At 55.4% G+C, this 22,012-nt stretch overlaps 1 protein-coding gene across 1 annotated transcript in view; it reads left to right on the top strand.

Annotated features, from left to right (window-relative positions):
• The first annotated feature begins 715 nt into the window (after nucleotides 1–715).
• Nucleotides 716–22,012, top strand: part of LOC136993776 (scavenger receptor cysteine-rich type 1 protein M130-like) — a 61,110-nt gene continuing 39,813 nt past the window's right edge. Inside the window, exons 1-4 of the mRNA XM_067308722.1 lie at nucleotides 716–736; nucleotides 795–1,131; nucleotides 1,556–1,870; nucleotides 5,121–5,204. Coding sequence (XP_067164823.1) covers nucleotides 716–736; nucleotides 795–1,131; nucleotides 1,556–1,870; nucleotides 5,121–5,204 — 757 coding nt within the window. The remainder of the gene's footprint in view (nucleotides 737–794; nucleotides 1,132–1,555; nucleotides 1,871–5,120; nucleotides 5,205–22,012) is intronic.

Below are 22,012 nucleotides of genomic sequence, written 5' to 3'. Positions count from 1 at the left end.
TGTGGGTTCTCCCCTGGGTGTCTCAGCAGGGGCCAGTCCCAGCATGGAGATGGAGCAAGGCTTGTGCTCATCCTGTCTGTCACCCAGGCCATTGCACAGGCCACTGCTTCCTCCTGCTGAAGCTGCTCCACATTCATCATCAAGAACATATCTGGTGGCTCTGGGATTTGCCTTCACCTCCCATGCTTCCCTGTCCCTGTCCCTTCCTGAGAAATGACATTTGTAGTCAGCAAGGTTTAGTGACTGGAGGGAAAAAAAAACTTGGAAAACTTCCATCCTCAAATTCCTCACTGTGAGCCGGCTACAGATGGGTGAGCCCCTGGGTGTCACAGGGCATCAGAAATGGGAGACACATGGCAGGGTGCAGGGGTCCCTGGTGTCACAGAGGGTGCAGGGCATTTTGCCTGTCTCCAAGCAGGATCCTCTGAATCCCTGCGGCTGGTGGGCGGAGGGAGCCGCTGTGACGGGCGAGTGGAGATGCTGCTGCACGGGACGTGGGTCAGAGTCCTGGATGACCAGTGGGATGTGAACGATGCCAGCGTGGTGTGCCAGCAGCTCCAGTGCGGAGAGGCAGAACAAGCCTACAACCTGTCGAAGCCTGAGCGAGGGACGGGCCCCGTGGGGCTGAGAAGGGTCCAGTGTGCAGGGAGGGAGACTCGCCTGACCCTCTGCAACACCTCCCTGCCTGAGGCAGTGCCGGAAGGAATTGCGGAGGATGTGGGAGTGGTTTGCTCAGGTGAGTCGCTGACAGTCCCCAACACACTGTGCTCCCCAGGGCCGGGAGCCGCTGACAGCTGGGATTTCTCCCGGCTGCAGGGAGCTGGCGGGTCCGGCTGGTGAACGGGGCAGGGCGCTGTGCCGGGAGAGTGGAGATCTACTACAAGGGCACCTGGGGGACCGTCTGCGACGACTCCTGGGACCTGTCCGACGCCACCGTTCTTTGCCGCCAGTTGGGCTGTGGGGTGGCTGTGGAGGTGACCGGCTCTGCTCGTTACGGGGAAGGCTCCGGGCAGATCTGGCTGGACGAGGTGAACTGCTCCGGGGGTGAAGCTGCTCTCTGGGACTGCCCTGCCGAGGCCTGGGGGCAGCACAACTGCAGGCACAAAGAGGACGCAGGAGTCGTCTGCTCAGGTCTGTGTGGGGAGCAGTGGTGGGAGCCTGGTGCCCAGGAAGATAGGGATGCAGGGAGAGCAGGGCATGGCCTAGCCTGCCCCTGGCTGCCCTGAGCCCCCATCCTGGGAACATCCGTGCACAGTCCTCACTGGACTGTTCAGGGTTATAGGGAGAGCACAGACGTCCCCAGGGCTTAGAGGGGAGGGTAGTGCTGCACGTTGGGGACTTCTCTCTGCTCCCTTGGTGAAACAGTGACTTGCTGGCAGTGCCCTCTGCCTGTCTGAGCCCTGGGGTGCCCAGAAGAGTTCCTGCTCCTTGCAGTAAGCCTTCCTGCCCATGGATGCCATAGAATAACCTGGAGGGTTTTCAGGGATGCTTCAGGTTTCTCTTTCCTCATCCCAGGACCAGCTTGTTCCCCCCCACTTTGTGCCTTTCCTTCCAGAGTTCACGGCCCTGAGGCTGGAGAACAGCGACGGCTGCTCTGGGCGCCTGCAGGTTTTCTACAATGGGACGTGGGGGAGTGTTTGCTCCAACTCAATGACTCCTGACACCATGTCCCTGGTGTGCAAACAGCTGGGCTGTGGAGATGAAGGGTTCCCTGAAACAGACCTGCCGTATGGCAGGGTATCTGGCCCCACATGGCTGGACCGTGTTGAGTGTGGGAAGATGAACAGCTCCTTTTGGCAGTGCCCCTCTGCTCCCTGGAAGCTGCAGTCGTGTGATTACCAACAAGACGAGACTCGCATCATCTGCAGTGGTAAGGCTGGAGCCACCTGGGCACAAAGGCTCACAGCAGGTCCTGCTCCCTGTTCAGGAAGGTGCAATGCAGAGAAAGAGCTTGGAGTGGCTTTTATGTTCCATTTCAGACCACTGTGCTGTCAGTGACACAAACAAGACTTCATCTCTCAGAGTGACACGTGTCCATCAGCAATAGCTGTCCTGAGCTCCCTGCATAGCCCAAGGAGGGGCAGAGGCACCTCCAGGCAGGGTCTCCTCCAGCTCCCCTTGGACACCTCTTGGAGGTGCCTGTTGCTCTCTGTTGCCCATAGAGAGGGCCCAGACAACCACCTTTTAGCTTGGGAAGTCCATGCAGAGCATCCTGCTCATGGCTGTGTTTTGCTGAGGGAACGGGAAGGGGGAGAGTGAAACCAGTCCTGGTGGCTGAGGGTTATGTAGGAAACAGGCAGCGTGCAGGGCACTGCTGGCAGCAGAGCTCAGAGAAGCCTCCCCTCTGGGAACATCCTTCTGCTCCTCTGCTAACCAGGGAGCCTTTGGGGGTGAGCAGCCAGGGGTAAGCCTTCAGTGCTGTGCTGTTCTACCCTGAATTACCAGGGATCCAGCTGTGTCCATGAGCAAGGAGGCACTGGGAGGTTCAAGCACAGGTCAGTCCTGCTCCTGTCCACATGATTCCCATGAAGCAGCCATTTCACCGCAGCATTTCCTTCTGCAGGGAGACGACCAGAAGCCACTCCAGCCCCGGTGGCCAAATGCCCCAACTCTACGAGCTGCACAGGTAGCTGCTCCTCCATGTGCCCTTCTCACTTGTCCAGGCTCTCCCAGCTGCCCCAGTGACATGGGGGGTTCTGTGTTTTCCAGAGATGGAGAAGATTCGTGCTGTGGGAGGAGAGGACAGGTGCTCAGGCAGAGTGGAGGTTTGGCACCGTGGCTCCTGGGGGACGGTGTGCGATGACTCCTGGGACATGAAGGATGCCGAGGTCGCCTGCAGGCAGCTGGGCTGTGGCCCTGCTGTGTCTGCCCTGGGGGAGGCTGCATTTGGGAAGGGGACAGGTCCCATCTGGCTGGAGCGGGTGGAGTGCAGAGGGACGGAGCGATCTCTCTGGGACTGCTGCACCCAGCCTGGGGACAGCGGTGCCTGCCAGCACAAGGAAGATGCTGCTGTGAATTGCTCCGGTGAGTAGCAGTGCTTCGTCCCCTTGTTCCAGGACATGTTTCCCCAGCTGTGTCCTCACAAGGCCCCAGAGCTCCTCAGAGCAAGGATGCCCCTGGGGAGGTCAGGTGTCTGGTGTCAGGTGGGGAGCAGCTGTTGTGGGGCTGGGTGTCCTCAGGCCTCTGCCCGTGGGTCTCCTGCAACCCCTGTAAGTGCATCCCCTGGTCTGCCGGTGCTGTCCTCCCCACGGCCCAGAGCAGAGGACCCTGGGCCTGTCATGGGGACCCAGAGAAGGACAGTTCAGATGGGACTTTAAGGGGATGTCCGTGCGCGCGCACACACACACACACACCCCTCTATCTCTCTCTCTGCTCTGCAGCTGCACCGATGACGACAACGTCACCTCCTCAAGCAGGTAACCTCCCCTCCTCCCTGGGGTTGATCTCTCTGGGGCAGGTTGTGACCTGCAGCCCGAGGGAAGGGGCTCTGTGCTGGGGTGCGAAGCCCCAGATAGGAGGCCCTGGGGTAGGAGCAGGTGGCTTTGGGGAGGGCTTTGATTCACCCAGCAGGGTGGGAACTGCCCTGTGACCCAACCCGGTGCCCCCACCCCCTGCTGCCGTGTGTGTGTGGGGGGGTCAGGACTGGGATGTCCCTGGACCCCCACGTCCCCCAGGCCAGGGGCTGCCTCATCCATGTCCCTGCCCATGCAGATCCCATCCAGGGCCGTGCGAGGGACAGCGGGAGAATCTCGGTGCCTGTCGTCATCTGCATCATCCTGGGGGCCCTGCTCTGCCTGCTGCTGGCCCTCCTGGTGGGGCAAGTGCGAAGTGCCAGGGCTCAGCGCAGAGGTGGGTCCTTCCCCATCGGTCCCAGGGTGGGCGATGCCTCTTGGCAGCCCCGCAGGTGCTGTGGGGTGTCTGTGAGGGGCAAAGATGGAGCTGGGGTGGGGGTGCTGCCTCCTGCCCTATTCCCTGCCCCTCCACTGTTAGGCTGTGGGACGCCAACAACCAGGGGAGGAGAGAGTCCAGATGCAGGAGGAGATGGTGATGGGTGAGGAGAGAAATGGCAGCAAGAGGCTGGGGGAGATGGGAGCAGCAGGAGACATCTGAGGATGCTGCTGGCTGTGCTGTGGGCAGCGCTGGAGGGGAGGCTGTGGGGCAGGAGCGGTGCCGGGAGGAGCCCAGGGCAGGGGGTCTCTCAGTGTGGGTGTCTGGTCCCCAGGCTGCTCTCTCTGCCCAGCCCTTTCCACCCCTTGCAGGGCAGGGCTGTGTTATGGACCCATCTGGCAGAGAGCAGGGAGCTCCCCGGAGAGAGGAGCTGTGGGAGCTGCTCCAGGATCAGACCAGGGACCAGACTCAGGACCAAAAGGGGCATGGGGCTGTCTCTGAAGGGACAGGTTGAGGGTGACATTGTCCCAGACCATCTCCACAGGGATGTTGCTGTCACTGGGGACGTGGCAGTGGTGCCTGGCCAGAGCAGTGGGGCTGGGCTGTGGGGTCAGTGCTGGTCTGGTCTGGGGGGAAGGGCTGGGTGAGCACATCGGAGTCTGGTCTCCTGTCTCCACATCCCTGTGCCGACCCTGCCTCTGTCGCCAGGCTCCAGGAGGTCCCTGGAGCCCTTCTCTGAGGCCGTGTACCAGGAGATCGACTACAGCTTGACATGGGAGAAGCAGGCGAGGTTCGGTCGCTCAGGTCGGTGTGGGTCCACTTTGGAGGGAGCACGTCTGCAGGGCCCTTTCCCCCAGCCCTGACCCAGGACAGGACCTTGGCAGCCCCCAGGCCAGTGGTCCCCACAGTGCTGGGCCACGGGGTCTGTGGGGAGAGCAGCCCTGTGAGGAGCTTCCTCCCCACCAACTCTGCCCATCCCAGCCTGGGGCACAGCTCCTCCCTGCCTGCTGGGCTGCCTGTCCAGGGTTGTACCTGGTGGGTGAGGGAAGGGGCTGTCCCAGGGCAGCTCCGAAAGGCCCTTTGAGATGGGGTTTGTCCCATGGGAGCAGGACGAGCCCCGAGCCCTCCTCCCCATGCAGTCCCTGCTGTGTGGGTCCCCGTCCCCAGCAGTGCTGGCCATGAGCAGGGTCAGCAGGGCTCACCCCAATAACACCCGCTGCTCCTCTCACCAGGCTCCTCTTTGGAGGGGTCCCTGACCAAGCTGCAGCCCGAGCCTGGGGACAGCGAGGAGGAGGATGGTCCTGGGTCAGCATCAGGTAATGGAGGGTGAGGCAGAGGAAGGGTTGGTCTCTCCTCCCTGTAGCTGTGTGACTGACAGCAGTGTCACTGAGTGTCTCTGTCAGGGTGGGGAGGAATCACCCTCGGGAGTGACTCCAGAGCCATGCAGAGCATGTGAGGGTCACACATGCCCGTCTGAGCTGGGTGTCTGCAGCCCTGAGCCCTGCGGGGTCGCAGGGGGACTTCCCAGGCTCAACCTGTCCTGCCTCCGGCAGGCCCTGAGCTTACCTCAAGGAGCCATGCCTCAAGGCACCAGCGTCTCCACAGCCAGCTCCAGTGCAGAGCCCGGCACTGCCGACCCTGCGGCTGGGCAAGAGGGATCCCCACTGCCATATGCATGCTCCCACAACCCTGGGGGAGGTGGGACGGATGCTGGGTCTCCTGTGGCCCTGCCAACACCAGTGTCTCAGCCCCTCGTTCCTGCACGTCCTTCCTTCCTCCGCTCTGCAGGAGGGCTCTTCTCATTGCCACCAGCTCCCCTCTCCTTTCAGATGTCCCCGTCCTGCCCAGAGGTGACCCAGCAGATGGCTATGATGATGCCAGGGAAGTCTCTGACCCCGGGGAGGATGTTGTTCCTGGGCAGCGAGCCTGGGAAGTGCCCAGGGAAGCAGAGGAGGGAAACAGGCCTGGGGAGGCTCAGAGAGGTGAGGGGGAAGTGCAGTGCTGCTGAATCCTGGGGTGCCGTCCCCAGTGCCCGGAGAGTCATTGTATACTGAGAGCCCGACCTCCCGGGACAGGGAGGGAACCTGCGCCAGGAGTTTTCCTGGTGGGGAAACTGGGGTGGGATAAGGGGCCGGACATCTCGGGACAGTAAGAGGAGGGAGAGGAAGGGGATTTACAGCCCAGGAGGGGCACGTGCATGGGGCCAACTGCAATGCACCGGCCTTGCTGCTTCCAGAGGGGAGCCTGCACTCCTGGGGAAGTGATGGGGCCCCAGGAGCCAAGAGAGACGCCCCATCCCTGCTCCCCACAGACACAGGGTACGATGACGCTGAAGAGGCAACTCTGACACATCCCCATGAGGACGCCAAGGCTGAGAGACTGGACCCTGGTGCCCAAAGGTCCCTGAGCCCAGGGCCAGGAGAGCCCACCCCTGCCATGCGGTTGGGTGCACCTGAGACAGAGGAGAGGTCTGTGCAGCTGGGAGAGCTGTGAGTGCCAGAGACAAGGCCCCCTTCTCCCACCGGTAGCAGAAAGAGCTGGGCATTTTGTCTATTTTTATTCATCTACTTCTATGCCATGCATTGGTATTTGTTCTTATTAAAAGCATTTGGGAGTTTGATCCAGAGCTGGTGCTTCCCTCCCCAGGTGTCGGGGTGTCTCCCCAAGGCTGATCAGGGAGGGCGAAGCACCAAGAACCAGCAGTGGGGAGGGGACACGTCTCGGACCAGCGGGCTCTGAGACAGGCTGTGCACCTGCAAGTGCCCGTGGACCCTGGAGTGCGGGAATAGTGAACAGTCCAGCTGGAGGATATTCCTGCTGGCAGAGACATTTCCATCCTGCAAACCACACGCAGAGCTTCCAGCCAAACTGGGTCTCTCTGCAGGGTCCCGTAATGCCCCTCTGGGCAGGGAGGTCCAGTCCCCTCACCCCGGGAGTGCCCCTGCTTGCTCTTTTCCCAGGGGCTCTGCCTGGACCATCCTGGTCCCAGGCAAGGATGCCACCACTGAGAGGCAGTGACAGGGTTGGTCCTGGGCTGTGGCCCCACAGCAGTGAGCCTGGAGGTGACAGCAGAGCCCTGAACACCCCAGCCAGCCCCAGAGGGGCTCATTGCCTGGGGATCACCTCCCCACAGCAGTTGGGAGGCATCTCTGCTTCCCACTGACCCTGCACATGGCGCAGAGCAGCTTGTTGGGGTGCCAGAGGCTGGGATTTCCCCTCCTGTGGCTCCACAGGGTCTCCCATTTCCAGGGGCTGCTCCTGGCTCCCGTGGCCCTCACGGACCCCCGAGCACTCCTGGCACAGCCCAGAGCTGGCTCCTTCCTGGCAGGGGCTGTGAGGCACCAGGGCTCAGGGAAGCCCTGGGACGCCCCCCTGCTCCCATCCCTCCCCCCACCCCTCTGCCCTCCCGCTGATGGGCTGCAAGGGCAGAAGAAGGAGCCGCCTCAGCTGGGGCACCAGTTTGGCTCTGTGCAGGGGAATATCTGTGTGCAGACGCAGGGGACGGGAGCAGTCAGTGACAGGAGAGGACATTTCCTTCAGCAGGGTGGGAGGCAGAAGAGGGAGAGGGCAGTGGGCTGGAGAAGGGACCACCACAATATGTGGGCTCCAGCCCAAAGTCACGGTTCAGCCCCTGGCCTTGGGACAGGCCCATCCCCGAGGATGCTCACAAGGGCATATTTCCATGGAGAGAAGATTTCATGTCCACTCCTAAAGCAGTTGCCGATGGGAGCTGAGAGAGGATCCCTGGTCCTAGGTCGGGTTTTAACCAACTGCGCCCCAGCGCCCACAGGTGAGAAACTTCTCACACAGGAGCTGAGTGGGGAGGAGGGTTCGACAGCTGTGCAGCATCTGGCACCCAAACTGCCCTCCCTCCTCCAGCCGGGGGGGGTGTCTCTGCACCCCACTGGCTCTTCTTGATAGGTTCCCCATGCCACACACTGACAGGCAGTGGGGCTAAGGCCAAACGCACAAAAACACACTCCGCCTTCACCCTGGCTCATTTCCTTTCCTGCACTGAGCTGACACCTGAGCTACTCGCAGAGATCTCCTGGAATGGGGAGGAGTCACCAAATGCATCTGTGTCTGAATCTATATGATCTGTATCTATATGTAAAAAACATTGGGATTCTGTGACTAAACTGGCAGTTTCTGATAGTAGCATTTTTGCCTGCTTTAATTTTCCTTTCCTACACTGAAATTTTATGTTCCTTACTTTTTCCCTTGCATTTCTTTCATTTTCTTGCATTCTTTCCTTCCTTTTGTCTTCCCCCCACCCCACCACTTCTGCATCCATCCTCCACTCATTTACTGATTTCAGCCTTGACAGGCACAGGAAAGCATGGGGCCACGCGACTGCTGTCATCTCTCCCTGCCCAGCTGCCCCAGCACAGCTCGCCTCTCCCCCACAACAGGCACCATCAGGCCAGGAGACAAAAATCAGACGTCTCTGCCCAGGGTCTAGTGCCTCTCTCGGGGAGGCAGAGGATAATGTCTCCAGCCCCAGTGCTGCCCAGCGCTGGCTCTGCTTCGCAGGAGGGTTTCAGCTCTGGGTCCCAGGAGGGGCAGCTCTCCTCTGCCCCAGCAGCCAAGCCACAGCCTGGCAGTGGGGCTGTGTGAGCCCCCTCCATCCCCCCAGCCGGGGCAGGGCAAAGCTGGGCTCCCTGCTGGGAACAGCCATAGCTCGGTAGTGCTGCAAACAGCAGGATCCTGCCCTCGAGGAGAGGAGGGAGCCAGTGGCTGTCACCAGCACCCTCTCCCATGGCAGCGTTTCCCCGTGTCGTGCTGGGAGCTCTTCCAGCCCCAGGACCTGCACTGACCCTCTGTGGGCAGCAGCATGTCCCAGGGCTAGGGATATCTCGGCTCCTCTCCTGGCCAGAGCCCTGGTGCTGGGGACCTTGCAGGATGGCTGGGCCATGTGTGCAGAGCTGGGAAGGGATCGCGAGAGGAGCCTGGACCCCCAGCATAGGCGTGAGGGAAAAGTACCAGCACTGCTCAGCAAGGGGTCTCAGACATGTCTGTCCCACAGGCCTCAGGGCTCAGCCTCAGCAGCACTGCATGTGCTAGGGCTGAGGGACACTGGGGCGCAGAGGGGCTCTTGCTCTGGGGCAGACACCTCCATGCTGGAGCACCTGCTCTGCAGGGACCTCATCCTGCACCAGGTTCCCCCAACCAGCCTCTTCTGCCTTGGAGCTCTGCCCACAATGAGCTGTGACAAAGACCGAGATTTACACCTCAGGACCATAGCGCAGTGTAAGCAAGGGCCGGATCCTGCTCCTTCCCCTCGCTGCTCCCAGACCAGCCGCTCTGCCTTCAGGGCTGGGCAGGGGCCCTGCACGAACCCTGGGCTCTGGGACTTGTGCAGCCGCAAGGAGCGCAGGGCTCAGCTGGCGCTTGGTGCCATGTCCAGCCTTTGACTGTGCTGCAGGAGAGCTGGGCTGTGCCGGCCCTGATCAGGGTCTGCCCTGCCCTCCTGCCCCTTCCCGGGAACACGGCCCTGCTCAGCCTGGCTCTGGCCCCACATGTACTGCTCTCTGCCAGGGACACCCATGGTATCACCAGCACAGCCCCAGGGCGGTGGGCAGGGCAGGGGTGACCCTGGGGGCTCTGGGGGCAGCTGGGCTCAGACACCACCTCTGTCCCCAGGACCTGGAGCCTCCCTGCTGGCAGCCCCTGCCCCGAGACAGCCCCCTCCCTCCCCAGCCCCTGGCCCATCTCTCCCTGTGGGAGATGCAGGGCTCAAGCCTGAGCCTGGTAGGAGTGGAGGTTTCCTGTGCGGCAGTGTGCATGGGCATGCGGTGCCCACGTGCATTACCCACCTCCACGGGGGTCTCACTCTGTGAACACCCTTCTCCCATGGGCTTCCCAAAGTGTGGTTGGGGACAAGTGGTTCCTCCACCATGGGGTTAGCACCTGCTCAACCTGTCCTGGGGCTGCATCAGGCCCTGCCCTGCCCAACAGGGACATGCGGGGCTGGGCTCAGCCCTCACATGAAGGACCTGCTCTCCCCAAAGGGCTGGAGCACGAACCTCTCTGCTCAGCTGCAGAAATATCACTACACTCACATCCATGGACATGGGCCAGAGATGGACAAAGAGTGACAAAATGAAAACATGCCCATTCCATCCCTCGGATGATGTTTTGGGCATGCCCAGATGTTGTTTGCCAGGTCCAAATCTCTCACCCTGGCTGCAGGAAATGGCACGCCTGCTCTGAAGCTCCATGCAGAGCCCACAGAAGGGGCAGAGGGGCACAGCACAAGTGCCTGGGTCCATAACCAGAAGGTGATGGATCAAAATGATTTGTTTGCTTCACAGACTTTCATAGACAAAGTGTTTGTTAAAAAAAAAAATTGATTTGGCTCTTTTGCTAAGATAATGCTCATTTGGGGAATCCAAACCTCTTGAACAAGATTGCTTGGTTGCTGTCCAGCTGTTGATGGTATTCTCTGTCACAAGTGTCCTTGCAATAGCATCTTCACCTGGGTCAGGGGACAATCCCTCAGGGGGGTTGTTTCAGTGAATCCTGATAATCCAGCTGGCCTGTGGTCCCATGTAACCACTCCAGAGCATGCACAATCCACTCCCATTGATATAGGACTATATCGGATAAATTTGAATGTCATCCTTGTATCACAGGCATAACTTCAATTCCAAAGGTCTTGCCACACTGCAAAAGAAGTGACATCCTCATCCCAGTGTTGTCCCCCTTTACCTGCCTTCCCTCTCCCTGAGATCTCCTTTCAGCTCAGGGGAGTTTTCTGATGTTCTTGATGACCTCACAACACCTCCCTGCTGACCTACATGCTAATGGCCAATCCGGCTGATGCAAGGAATTGACCTCACAATAAACATCCAACACATCGCTCTAACTCATCTCTCCCCTCCCCTCCCCTGAGCTCTCCTCTCCATGGGGAAGGTTTTCTGACCTGCTTCATGACCTCATAGTGCCTGCCAGCTTGCTGCCCAATCAGATTGCTGCAGTAGAAGTGACCTCACAAACCAGCTCCCAGTCATGCTACATTTACCTGCCCCTGCCCCTGCCCCTGCCCCTGCCCCTGCCCCTGCCCCTGCCCCTGCCCCTGCCCCTGCCCCTGCCCCCTTCAGGAGCTCTCCTCTCTCCTGGGGGCTTCCTCCTGCCCTTCATGACCTCACAGTGCCCACCCACCTGCCTGCTGCTGACCAATCAGGCTGCACTCATAGAGGTGACCTCACAATCACTATGCCAGCAGTGCCATGATCATCTGCCTCTCCCTCCTCCCTCCAGGCTCTCACCTCTATCTCATGGGCTTTGTCACGCCCCTGATGACCTCACAGGCCTGCCCACCTGCTGCTGGCCAATCAGCTGCTGTGAAAGGAGACACCTCACAATCAAAGCCAACAATGTCACCTTCACCTGTCCCTCCCTCCCTCCTGCCTCCTCCCAAGCTCTCCTTGCTGATGGACAGCCTCTGTGATGCTGTTCATGACTTCATAATGCTGCCTGCCCACTGCTGGCCAATCGGGGAAGTGTAATGGAAGTGACCTCACAACCAACACACCAGCCATTGTGCTCTTGCCTGCCTCTCCCCCTCCTGCTCCCTCTCCTGCTCCCACTCCCACCTCCCCAGCTGCTGAATCAGCTCCTGTCACCTGCAGTGACCCCAGTGCCTGCTCACCTGCTGCTGGCCAGGAGCTGCTGGGACAGCAGTGACTCACCAGTGATGTCCCAGCTGGCACCTCCACCTGCCTCCCCTCTCCCCTCCTGCTGAGCTCTCACTTCCCATGGTCAGGTGCATCCGATGGGCCTGATGCCCTCACAGTGCCTGTCTGCCTGCCCAGGGCAATCCTGATGCTGCAGCTAAAATAACCTCCCAGCCAGCATCCAGTCCTCTCACCTTTGTGCATGCTACTGACCCTTGTCTCACAGGGCTGCCATCTCTCCTGAGATGCACTTGATGACCTCTCAGCTCCTGCCTGTTGCCTACTGCTGGCCAATCAGATTGTTGCAATAGTAGTGACATAATGATGTCATTTCACCTGGGCAGGCTTTCTGATGATCTGCCTGGGCTCTTCCCACATGGGGAGCTCCACTTCCCACATGACACCCTGTCAGAGGGCAAGCCTACACTTTCTGGAGAGGAGCAATGCACCCTGTTCCCAGCCCTCACCCTTGTTGCGGGGGAGGGATGGAGATTCAGGACAAAAGCTTCCCCTGGAGATGCTGGGGATTGAACCCAGGACCTCCTGCATGCAAAGCAGGTGTTCTTCACTGAGCTACATCCCCTAAGAGCCTGCTGAGGGGTGGGACATACTCTTGTCCCATGATGTGCCTCTGACAAGCTGATGTGCCCCTGACAAGCACAGCCCTGTTGGCCCCTGGTGCCCTGAGAGCCTCAGCAGAAAGCAGCATTTGAACCCTCCTGCTGGGCCACAGGCTGGGATGAGGGAAGTTGAGATTGCCTCTCAGCTGGGACTGGTCCTGGAGCAGGGCTGCATCATGGAGTGCTGCCCCTTCAACATCTCTGCAGCTGATGGGGGCAGGAGGAGACTCTTGCTGCAGGCGCTGCTCCCATGCTCTGGCCCTCCCAGGGAGGGTCAATGGAGAGGAGCAAACCCCTTCCCTGAGCCACCTCTGCCACCCCGTGCAGCACTGCTGTGTGTGTCACACCTGTCTTTGATGCCAGCAGCAGGAGCAAATGGGGTGAGGGAAATGCCCTCCCCAGGGTGATGTGCCCACAGCTCCAGTTGCCCCCTGGGCTGTGCATTGGAAGGGCCATGAAAGCAGGCAGAGCCGATCCTGGGCAGGGAGCTGCCCACAGCCCCTCACCTAGGTATTAGGCCTCCCTCTGCACTGCTCTGCCCACCAGCACCTGGCAGTGGGCAAATGGCAGTGTCCCCTTCCCTGGGGCTGGGGACGTGCCTGGGATCAGGGACATTCCCGTTCCCACAGCACCGGGAACTGGACACTGGAGCTGCCTCAGGAGAGCACCAGGTGGGGGTCTCTGTGGCGCAGCAGGTAGTGCATTCGGCTGTTAACCGAAAGGTTGGTGGTTCGAGCCCACCCAGGGACGTTGCCCTGTTGGTGGGGTGCCTGGGGGATTGTGCTCACAGTCACCATGTCCCAGCTCTGGGACAGCAGATCTGCTGCTGCCTGGGACATGCATCTTGCTGTGGGACATCCTTTCTAGACCATGGGGGATGGCCAGAGAGGCTGGAGAGCAGCACGGAGGATGTACATGTGTCCTGTTGACCCTGAGCTGAGCTGACTTGTCCCATCACCTTGCCTGATGGGAAGGACAGAAGAGGGAAGAGTGTGTGTCAGTGCCAGGTGGTTGTGTCTGTACATCTCATTACTGAATGGGGAGAAGGGAGGGTGCAGTGCCATGGGGCAGGGAAAGAGTCCAGCTGAGTGCCCACTCCAGAGACTGTGTGGGGATGTGGGAGTGATTCAGACATCTGCCTGATGTGCAGACAGCTCTGCCAGAGATCCCCCACCCTGTGGCAGGGTCAGTCCTTCATCTACCCCAAGCACAACATTGCGGTAGAGGACAGCGCTCTCCATCCAGGCTGTGCTTGATCCTTAGCTTGACTTGTTGGCTGGAGAGACGCTGTGTCTGGAGACAGAGAGGGATGTCCTGGGTCACAGTTGCAGCTGAGCTCCTGATGGGAGAGCAGGGTTCAGCAGCAGCAAGAGCTGCCAAGATGGCCAATGCAGCATGTGGGGCTGCAGGAGCAGGGCTTCTCCCTCTGTGCAGGGACAGGGGGCTGCAAAGTGCTGCAGCTGGGCTGGGCAGGGCAGCCTCATGGGTGAGTACATTTGGGTAAGGAAAGGGGGTTTTTTTGTGCTGTGAGCTGATACTGAGGGGATAGAGAACACAAAAGCAAGTCTGTGTGCAATGTTCAGGAGATATTAAAAAAAAAAAAAAAAAAGAAAGTAAATTTGGAGAGCAAAACTGCCTGCCAGTCTTTGATCTGGGGCTGTTGTGAAGTCATGGTTTTACAGGCAGCTTTTAGCCTCCCTGCTAGACCCCAGGGGAGTCACTGCCTTTCTGCCCTGTCTTGTGCCCTTTCAGCAGGAAGGAGCTCATGCAGAGGGATGTTCAGTAGGGGTCCCAGACAGGTCCCTCTGTGCTCTTCCTCACACTGAAGTCCCTGCTCCCTGCGCAGCTGGTTAAACAGCCCCCTCCCTGCCACTCGCATTCAGCGCTTCTCCCTCTACATCTGCTGGGCCAGGACGCCAAGGACAGACCCCACTCTGCACTCTGCTTTGTCTCTTGCCATACAAATCCCATCCTTTTCCACAAATAATACAATCTTTCTCCCTCGAAGGCCCACTGCCCTTCAGAGGGCAAGGGCCAGGCTGCCTACTCACCCCTCCATCTCAGTCAGACATCTCCCATGGCATCGCAAATGAGGAGAAGAAATTGCCATGGGCAGAGCAGGAACTTTTAATGCAACCCTACTGGGAGGTTTGGCAGGTCAGATCAAATGACCCCAAACACCCCTTAGGACCTCAGCTTTTACTCTCAGCATCAGTGTTCATGGCCTCACTTGAGCTTCCCCAACAGCCGGCAGCCCAACTATGGGACTTTAATAACACTGGGACTTCGCTTGGGCCACAAGCCCCCTTCCTCATGGTTCCTTGCCTCTTACAGATGCTTCTGGAAAACAGCTCCAGAGGAAGTACTGGGGTTTCTTCAGATGAGTTCTCCAAAAGTGCTCTTCTCTCTTCACTTGCCTTGCTTGTCTCTTCAGCAAAAGGCACAGAAAAGGGATACTTTCCCAGGGGTTCAGATCAGAGGAAAGACAAGAATCCCCTCCCCCATTACTCTGAAGTGATATTCCACCTGGAGGACCACAGAAAAGAAACAGCAAAGATTATTACTGGCATCTGGTATTTTCCAGTGCGCAAAGGTCATTTCTCATCCTCCCTTCCGCCCCTTGTCTTGAGCCTTCCTGTCAGTGCTCTTATGCCCCTAAGCTAATACTGGCAGGTCTGCAAAACACATATTTGCTTGGACCAATGAGCTAAATGATCACTGAGCTAAACAGAAACTGTCCATCCCCTACCCCTGAAAGGCCCAGCAGGTACATTCCCACTAGAAACAGGGCCAAAGGGGAGGTGTTCTTCTGAGGTGATTCTTGAGAATGCAATAGTGACAAATGCATTGCAAAACTAGAGCATGACCTGCACCTTTTAAAGCAAGGCTCAGACAAGGTCAGTCAATGGCCAAATGAACATGCAGGAAGGAGTCTTTCATACTCACTGCCCATAGAACTGCGCTTTTCCACAAGTCCATATGGCACAAGAAGGACCTCAGTCAGTAGCACATACCTCTCCTGGCCACCTCTGGATTCTTGTAACCAGTTTCTCAGGTGGCGGCATGACTTCAGCACTGCCCTTCCTTCTGCCTTGCTCCACCTTCCTTGAGGAGCTCCCTTGGATGCCTGGGAGCATGCTGAAAATACACATTGTGGGGAGGTGGTGTGAGCACGGGGGAGTTTGGTCTCTGTCCTGTACTCACAAGCTGGGCAGAGACAGAGATCACCCCCAGCTGAAATGCCCAGGGCTGCATGATGTGCCCGCAGGAATGCTCAGCATGCCCAGATACAGGCTCTGTCTTGATGTGGCAAGGAGAGCAGCAGGGTCCTTTATAAAGACAGCCTCTAAGAGACACAGTTACCCCGTCCTCGCAAATGTATTAAACACTGCTTGATGGTCTCAGCTACCACGTGTTTAGGTATGGAAAACTGATTGTTCCTGGAGACCCAGTGTCAAAGAAGGAGAAAGTGGTGTAAAGGCATTCTTGCCATTGAGGGATCAGGAGTCACCGTGACATGTGATAAAAGATATTCAGAGCTGCTATGAACCTGGTGTCCAGAGGAAGCATCTCACCCAAACAAGCACAACGGTCCAGGGTCACCCTCATCCATTCCTCCAAGGGTCTCACCTGCCATGAGGCGCTTTGCCCTCAGCTTTCTTCCCCTTTCCTTTCTGCATAGTCGGAGCTGTTATTTTGGGTGGAGGATGTCTCTCTCTCAAGAGGAGGCGCTGGGCATCAAGATTTCCTATAAGCAGGAGACAAGAAAACACCTCAGGATAGAATTGCAGAGACCTTTTGAAAAGGAAGGATATGCAGATCTGATCAAGCCTGTGATAAAACTGTGAGGCCTCCAGCTGATTCCTTTTATGTCTTCTTTCCTGGGTGGTCTTTGGCCCTTCCGGACACTGGCTTCTCTCTTTCTTTTAGTTTTTACTGTGCAACATCATTTCTTGTGGTACTGTTTTTTCTGTTCTTTCATGTTCTATCCTAGTCACATTATGAAAAAGGAGGCTTGCTGGGATGTACTGGTGAATGAACAGAGTCTCTCTGGGGGCAATAATTTCACACAAGGGGAGCACATCCTTGGATCTGTCTACTGATCTCATATGCCTGCAGTTCCTCTGGTGACACAGTCAACCCAAAGGCACTGTTTTGGGGATGTTTATGAGAAATTTGGAAAGAAAGCTTAGAACTCCGTGTTTTGAAAATGAAAGGAAGTCTTGGCATAGGTTACCAGACTTTGTACCATCTTCTCAAGGTGACTCTTCCCACCACTTGAAAACACACTGATTCCATGAAATAGCTCAGCCCCTCCATTACATACAGCTCCAGGCACAATTTAGGATTCACATTGCCCAAGGATAGTCCTCCAGTTTGCCTCCCTTCTGCACCAACGCCTCAAAAGGAAGAGCAGTTTGCAGTGCACGCCAGGGCACTGAGTCCTGTGGAAATGGGGGAAAGTTTAACTTGGAGGTATCAGCTGCAGGTGGGAGTGTTGGGCTGCACCGAGGTCTTGTTCCCTCAGGAGTCACTTGAGATTTCCCATATTGGGTAAGCAGCATCACCTCTAGTGCCTCATGCTACCTGAGCCATCCCACTGTCACCTTGGCTCCAATGCCCTGCCAAAGAGGACAGAAGGAGAAGACACAAACCCCTGCCAGGAACCAGCTGCTTCATTACCTTTCTTGACACTGGACTCATCTTTTCCCATCTCTTGTTCCCGGGTCAGCTTCAAAGGTGCCACGGGTGGTTTTCTAGCTGTACCCTCAATCTTGTACCTGGAAACAGGAAAAAGACACCAGTCTAAAGGGAGGGCACCACACTTCCTTTGCCCCTTGGGTGAATAATGGGGACACAGGGGCATTTGGGAGCTACTGGGAAGTCCATCTTTTTCCAAAGCAGAATATGAAGAATACGCCAGATGCTGGAGGAGTGCAGTACCAAGCTGAGTGACATCGTGAAGAACTCCAGCACCTGGAGGGGCATGAGCTTCATCATCAGGCCCTTTGAGAGCTTTCCTAGTCTTCCTATGAGAAAGCTCATTTGAACCCAGATCCTCTGTGCTGCCGTTGGGACCATCTCCCATCTCCCGTTCAATGTTCATGTCCAGGCACAACACAATAGTCTCCTTTCCTACAGCTTTCCAGCACCATTTCTAATTCCCGTCTCACCCTCCAAATCACTTGCAGGCCCTCCCAAGCTCATGTCCATCCATCTGTAAAAAGGAACCTCCATCTCCCAGACAAGTAATGGAACAAAACACCGAGCATGATGGGAGCCAGGACAAAGCTCACCAAACCCCCCTGGGCACAGCCTTCACTTTGGCCTAGATAGGCCTCCCACAAAAACTTTTGACCCCAGAAAACACATTCAGGACACATTTGATTCATGCAGGTCTCACAGAAGACATGAAAATGTCCCAAGCCAGCAACTAGTAGGGACCTGCACTTTGATGCACATTTCAAAGAGTTACTCTCAGATGAGTTTCTGAGCAGCCTTCACAAGCACTGGCAACACAATGCTACCAAACATGCCGTGAGAAGCTGCTCGCTTGGCCACCCAGGGGCTAAGAAGCAAACATACTCACTCAGGAAAGATGATGACCTGACCAGAATGGGTCTGAGAAGCAGCGGTTTTGGTGCCTGAGAGGACTGAATCCCTCATCTCTGGCATCTGCAAAGTGACAGACATGTGTGAGGTGATGCCAAGAAAATTATCTCAGTGCTCACAAGGGCAGCAAACTTTTCCACTGCTCAGAGAAGAAGCTGCCTCACTGAAATGCTGAATTTCTCCACTCCTCTCAACAGTCCCTCAGTTATGCAGCACAGAAGCTGGAGAGAAATTAATGAGAGAGGGTATGAACACTGTCAGGCTTTTTGCAAGGCTGAGAATCCAGAGACTCAGTCAGGAGACTAGGTCTTTCCTAATGTAGAACCTGATGGAGGCAAGCACAGAGGAAGGCATTGCACTAGCTGGGGTTCCTGGTGGCTGCGTTTTCCCTGCCGGCTTGATGTGGGGTTAACCCCACAGTCTCTCCTAACATTCAGACAACTGCCTCTGCACCATAGAGGAATGGAGAGGCAAAGCGGGTAACAACCGGGAAGGACAAACCTCTGAGGTGTGTTCAAGGGGCAGCTGCTCTGGGACCCACTGCAACAAAGGCTGGAGAAAAGGCCCTGGCCCAGAGAATGGACTGAAAAGACACCATGCACTAGGACAGAAGGAAGAGACAGAGCTGGGAAGCAGCGCTGGCCTACAGCCTGCTTGCATCTCTGCCTTAACCCTCGAGGGGCTCACCTCAGCCTGCTTTCACATCTCACCTTTCCAGTGGCACCTGAAAGACCAGCATGAAGGATAGAGCTGCACTAGAGACCTGGGGAAAGACATTGGGCTCAAACGATTCTCTCTGGGACACACTCGCTGCGAGCAGATGCACACATTAGGACAGAAAGACCCTCTTCATGCTGGTGACACTCCAGGGCACTGGGAAGAGCTGGTCAGCACAACTAGACCAACACAGCAACAGCAGCAACAGGGGGCTGGTCCCATATGGGCCTTGGTCTGCCTGGGCCTCTGCTTCCTGCCCAGAGAGTGGGGTCAGCAATGATCCCTGCAAAAACAAACCTACACAGACACAGACCTAGAAACGCTACAGAGCAAGAGCATGAGGGTGATAAATATTCTGACCAGCTGCCATATGAGAGAGATGAAACACACTCAGGCCCTCCAGCTGCAAAGAGAGAGGACTGAGGTCAACAGAGATTTCACAGCGATGTCTGACATCCCCACTGGTCCAGGTAAGGGGAGGAGGGATCCATTACTATTCCTCACCACAGCAGAGCTCAAGGGCATCCCATGAAGGGATCAGGCCAAGCTTCCAAAGGGACACACAGAAATATTGTTACACAGCTTAAGGGCAAACTGCTGAACTCACTGCCTTACCATCCCAGGCACAGCCAAAGGACACATGGGTTCAAATGTCATCACTAAAGGGCACTAAACCATGACTTTCTGGAAGGAGGGAAGTCTACCTGGAAAAAACACACAAGACCTGCCCTTTCCTTGGACTTTTTTCCCTCAGCACATGGAAACACGCTCCCGGGCTGGATGAATCTTTGGGTCGACCCAGCACAGCTATTCCCAGGGTGGTCTTTGTTGCCAAATCCTCTGAATGCTCAAGACAAACTGTCTAGGGAGTTGGCATTACTCTAGGCCAGGACCATCCATGTGCCTAAACAGGTCATGGCAGGCTAATAGAACTGCAGTCACTTGTGATTTAAAAAAGGACTACAAGTAGTGCTGGAGAAATGGAAAACTTACCCCAAGAAGAACTTCTACCAGCTGCTCTGTCCCATTCAGCCTTCTCAGAAAGTCTCTGTAAAATCTCATTTTCACATCTACTCCTTGAATAACAAGCATGCCAATGTCCTTCAACACAAGGACAACATTCTTCCCACTCTCCAGGCAGCGGAAGAAAAGATGCATGGTCTCTTCTATGCAAGCCTCCTTTGTTTTCCAAGGAACAGAGACGTCGGAGGCTATGCGAGCATACTTCAGGGGCTCGGAGAGCTTATGACCTAGGAAGCAGAAAAAGAGGAACAAAGTCACTAGCGGAGCAGGCTAAAACAGAGCATCGGCAGCTTTGAGGTCTTCAAGCAAGACACTGCTACAGAGCTGTCTTCTTTAACATCTGGTAAAGCTCCTGAAGGAATCTCATGTCATCTCTCCCTAGGAGAAGTTCAAAGCACTCTGCAAACGGATGTGCCAAGTGTACAGCAATGCTTTCTTCCCTACAGAGATTGAAAGAAAGGGCCTGGCCATCTTGTATGAACATGGGGCACGATGGCAGGACAAGGAGAGGAGAAAGGGGACCAGTTCCCAAGAGGGCAGAGGGGGTGCCAGGTACTTGTGCTCACACTCTGTGCATTCCAGGTTGGGAGACATTTAGCTGTGCCACATCACATGGTGAAAGAAAGAAGGAAAACACAAGCATTGCACTACACCCCTTCAGATCCTTCCAGACACCCCCACAATGAATGTTATTTAACCCATCTCGGTCTCTTAAATGAGTAGAACTATTGATGCAAATTAGCATCTCTACAATCAAACCAGCTTGTTCACCATTCCTAAGAACGTCCTATACAGGATGGTTAGCATGGCTACGTGGACGAACCCTCGCCTCTTCAAGACGAACAAGGAGAGATGTAACCGGTATCATAGGAACAGGATTGGGAGTCTTAAATAGTATAGATGCCGAGGTACTTGTAAATAAATTGAGCACAACAACAAGTGACTTAAACAAATTAGAACACCCATTACGGTCCTCCCTATTAGCACTGGGAACTAACCAATGGCTGTTGTCTGATGTATTGCCTCAGTGGGAAGGAATTAACGAAAGGGACCACCAATTGATTGTGGATGCACTTGGTGCAGTCCAAATTAATGTTTCTCTAGCTCTCAGTTGTATCCAAGCGCAACTGTGGATGCAATCTATGGTAGCAGCAATCATAAGGGAAGGTGAAGAGGGCACCTTACCCACTGAAATTCGAAAGGTAATTTGGGATAATGCAACTAAATTTGAAAAGGAATTCCACTCTTGGTGGCATCTAGTCAATTTTACTTATGACCCCATCAACAATAAGGCTATAGCTTTTGTCTTAACAATACTCAATGTTTTGGTATACACCATATACCCAATCATTGTGCTGGTATTAATCACAATGGAGCTATACTGAATCCGATAGAACATAGAGTGTGGGCCCAGTGAAACAGAAATAAATGGCAAACTGTTGATATTAACACAAGTGTTGTGTGGGAACAACAAGGATTTATTTGTGAGAGTAATACCATCAAAGCTCAAGACATTTGTCTTGATACTGAACAAAATGTTTGTCATTTTGAAATACATCCTGATGAAACCCCTGAAACCTTACTTGTATATATTGGAAAAGGATGTGTTTGTATGAGAACCCTCTGTGATCTTATATTCATAGATAACATTACTGTAGACCCAAGAAATCACTCAAATATTTGTGTTTGTAATTTTGCTAAAATTATGGGATGTGACTTTAATTATTCAGCTCCTGTTTTATCTTATCAATTAATACAATCTAATTATACCTTAAGTCAAGATTTATTGCCTACCCCCATCGGAATGAATGAATCTTACATTGGTGAAGAAACTATTACAACATAATGACCTGTGTCAACTGCTAAAATGCATCCAAAACAATGGACAAAAACCTCTAATCACCATTCATCATGATACAGAAGAGATACAGCACATCTTGGAAAGAGTGAAGAAGGATGGAGAATATCGTTGGTGGGAGACTCTTCTGGGATGGTAACCAACCGCAACAGGGATCTATAATCACATATTGCACCCAGTAATAGTTGTGTTAAGTTTAACCATGTTATGCCTATTACTTAAAATCATATTGTACATAAGTTTAGGGAGAGTGATAGTACGCCTCAAAAGGCTTTGAGAACTCTGCTTAACATATTAGCAGGGATGCTTAATAAAAACAAAGGGAGGACTGTTAGAGAATATTGGACTGAAGCTGTCTAGAATTAATCGCTTAGAATAACTTGCTTAGCATTAGTAGCTAAATTTGCTGAAGCCTGAGGCCGCAAGCTATGACCATTCAGCTAGATATGTTGAACTTTTAGCTGGTTAAGTAAAAGAAGGCCCCAAAGCAGGTTCAAGTCGGAGAGATAAGGGCAGGAGGGGGGACTGTAGAGAGAAACAAGCAGTTTAACATTAATGAGCACCAGCAGGGAGATGGACTTTAACCTAGGACACAGAAGGAAGAAACAAAGGAA

The sequence above is a fragment of the Apteryx mantelli genome, chromosome 20, assembly GCF_036417845.1.
Source record: "Apteryx mantelli isolate bAptMan1 chromosome 20, bAptMan1.hap1, whole genome shotgun sequence".
Classification (NCBI taxonomy): domain Eukaryota; kingdom Metazoa; phylum Chordata; class Aves; order Apterygiformes; family Apterygidae; genus Apteryx; species Apteryx mantelli.
Note: the sequence above shows the minus strand (reverse complement) of the source record. Positions and strands in the feature narration are given on the sequence as shown.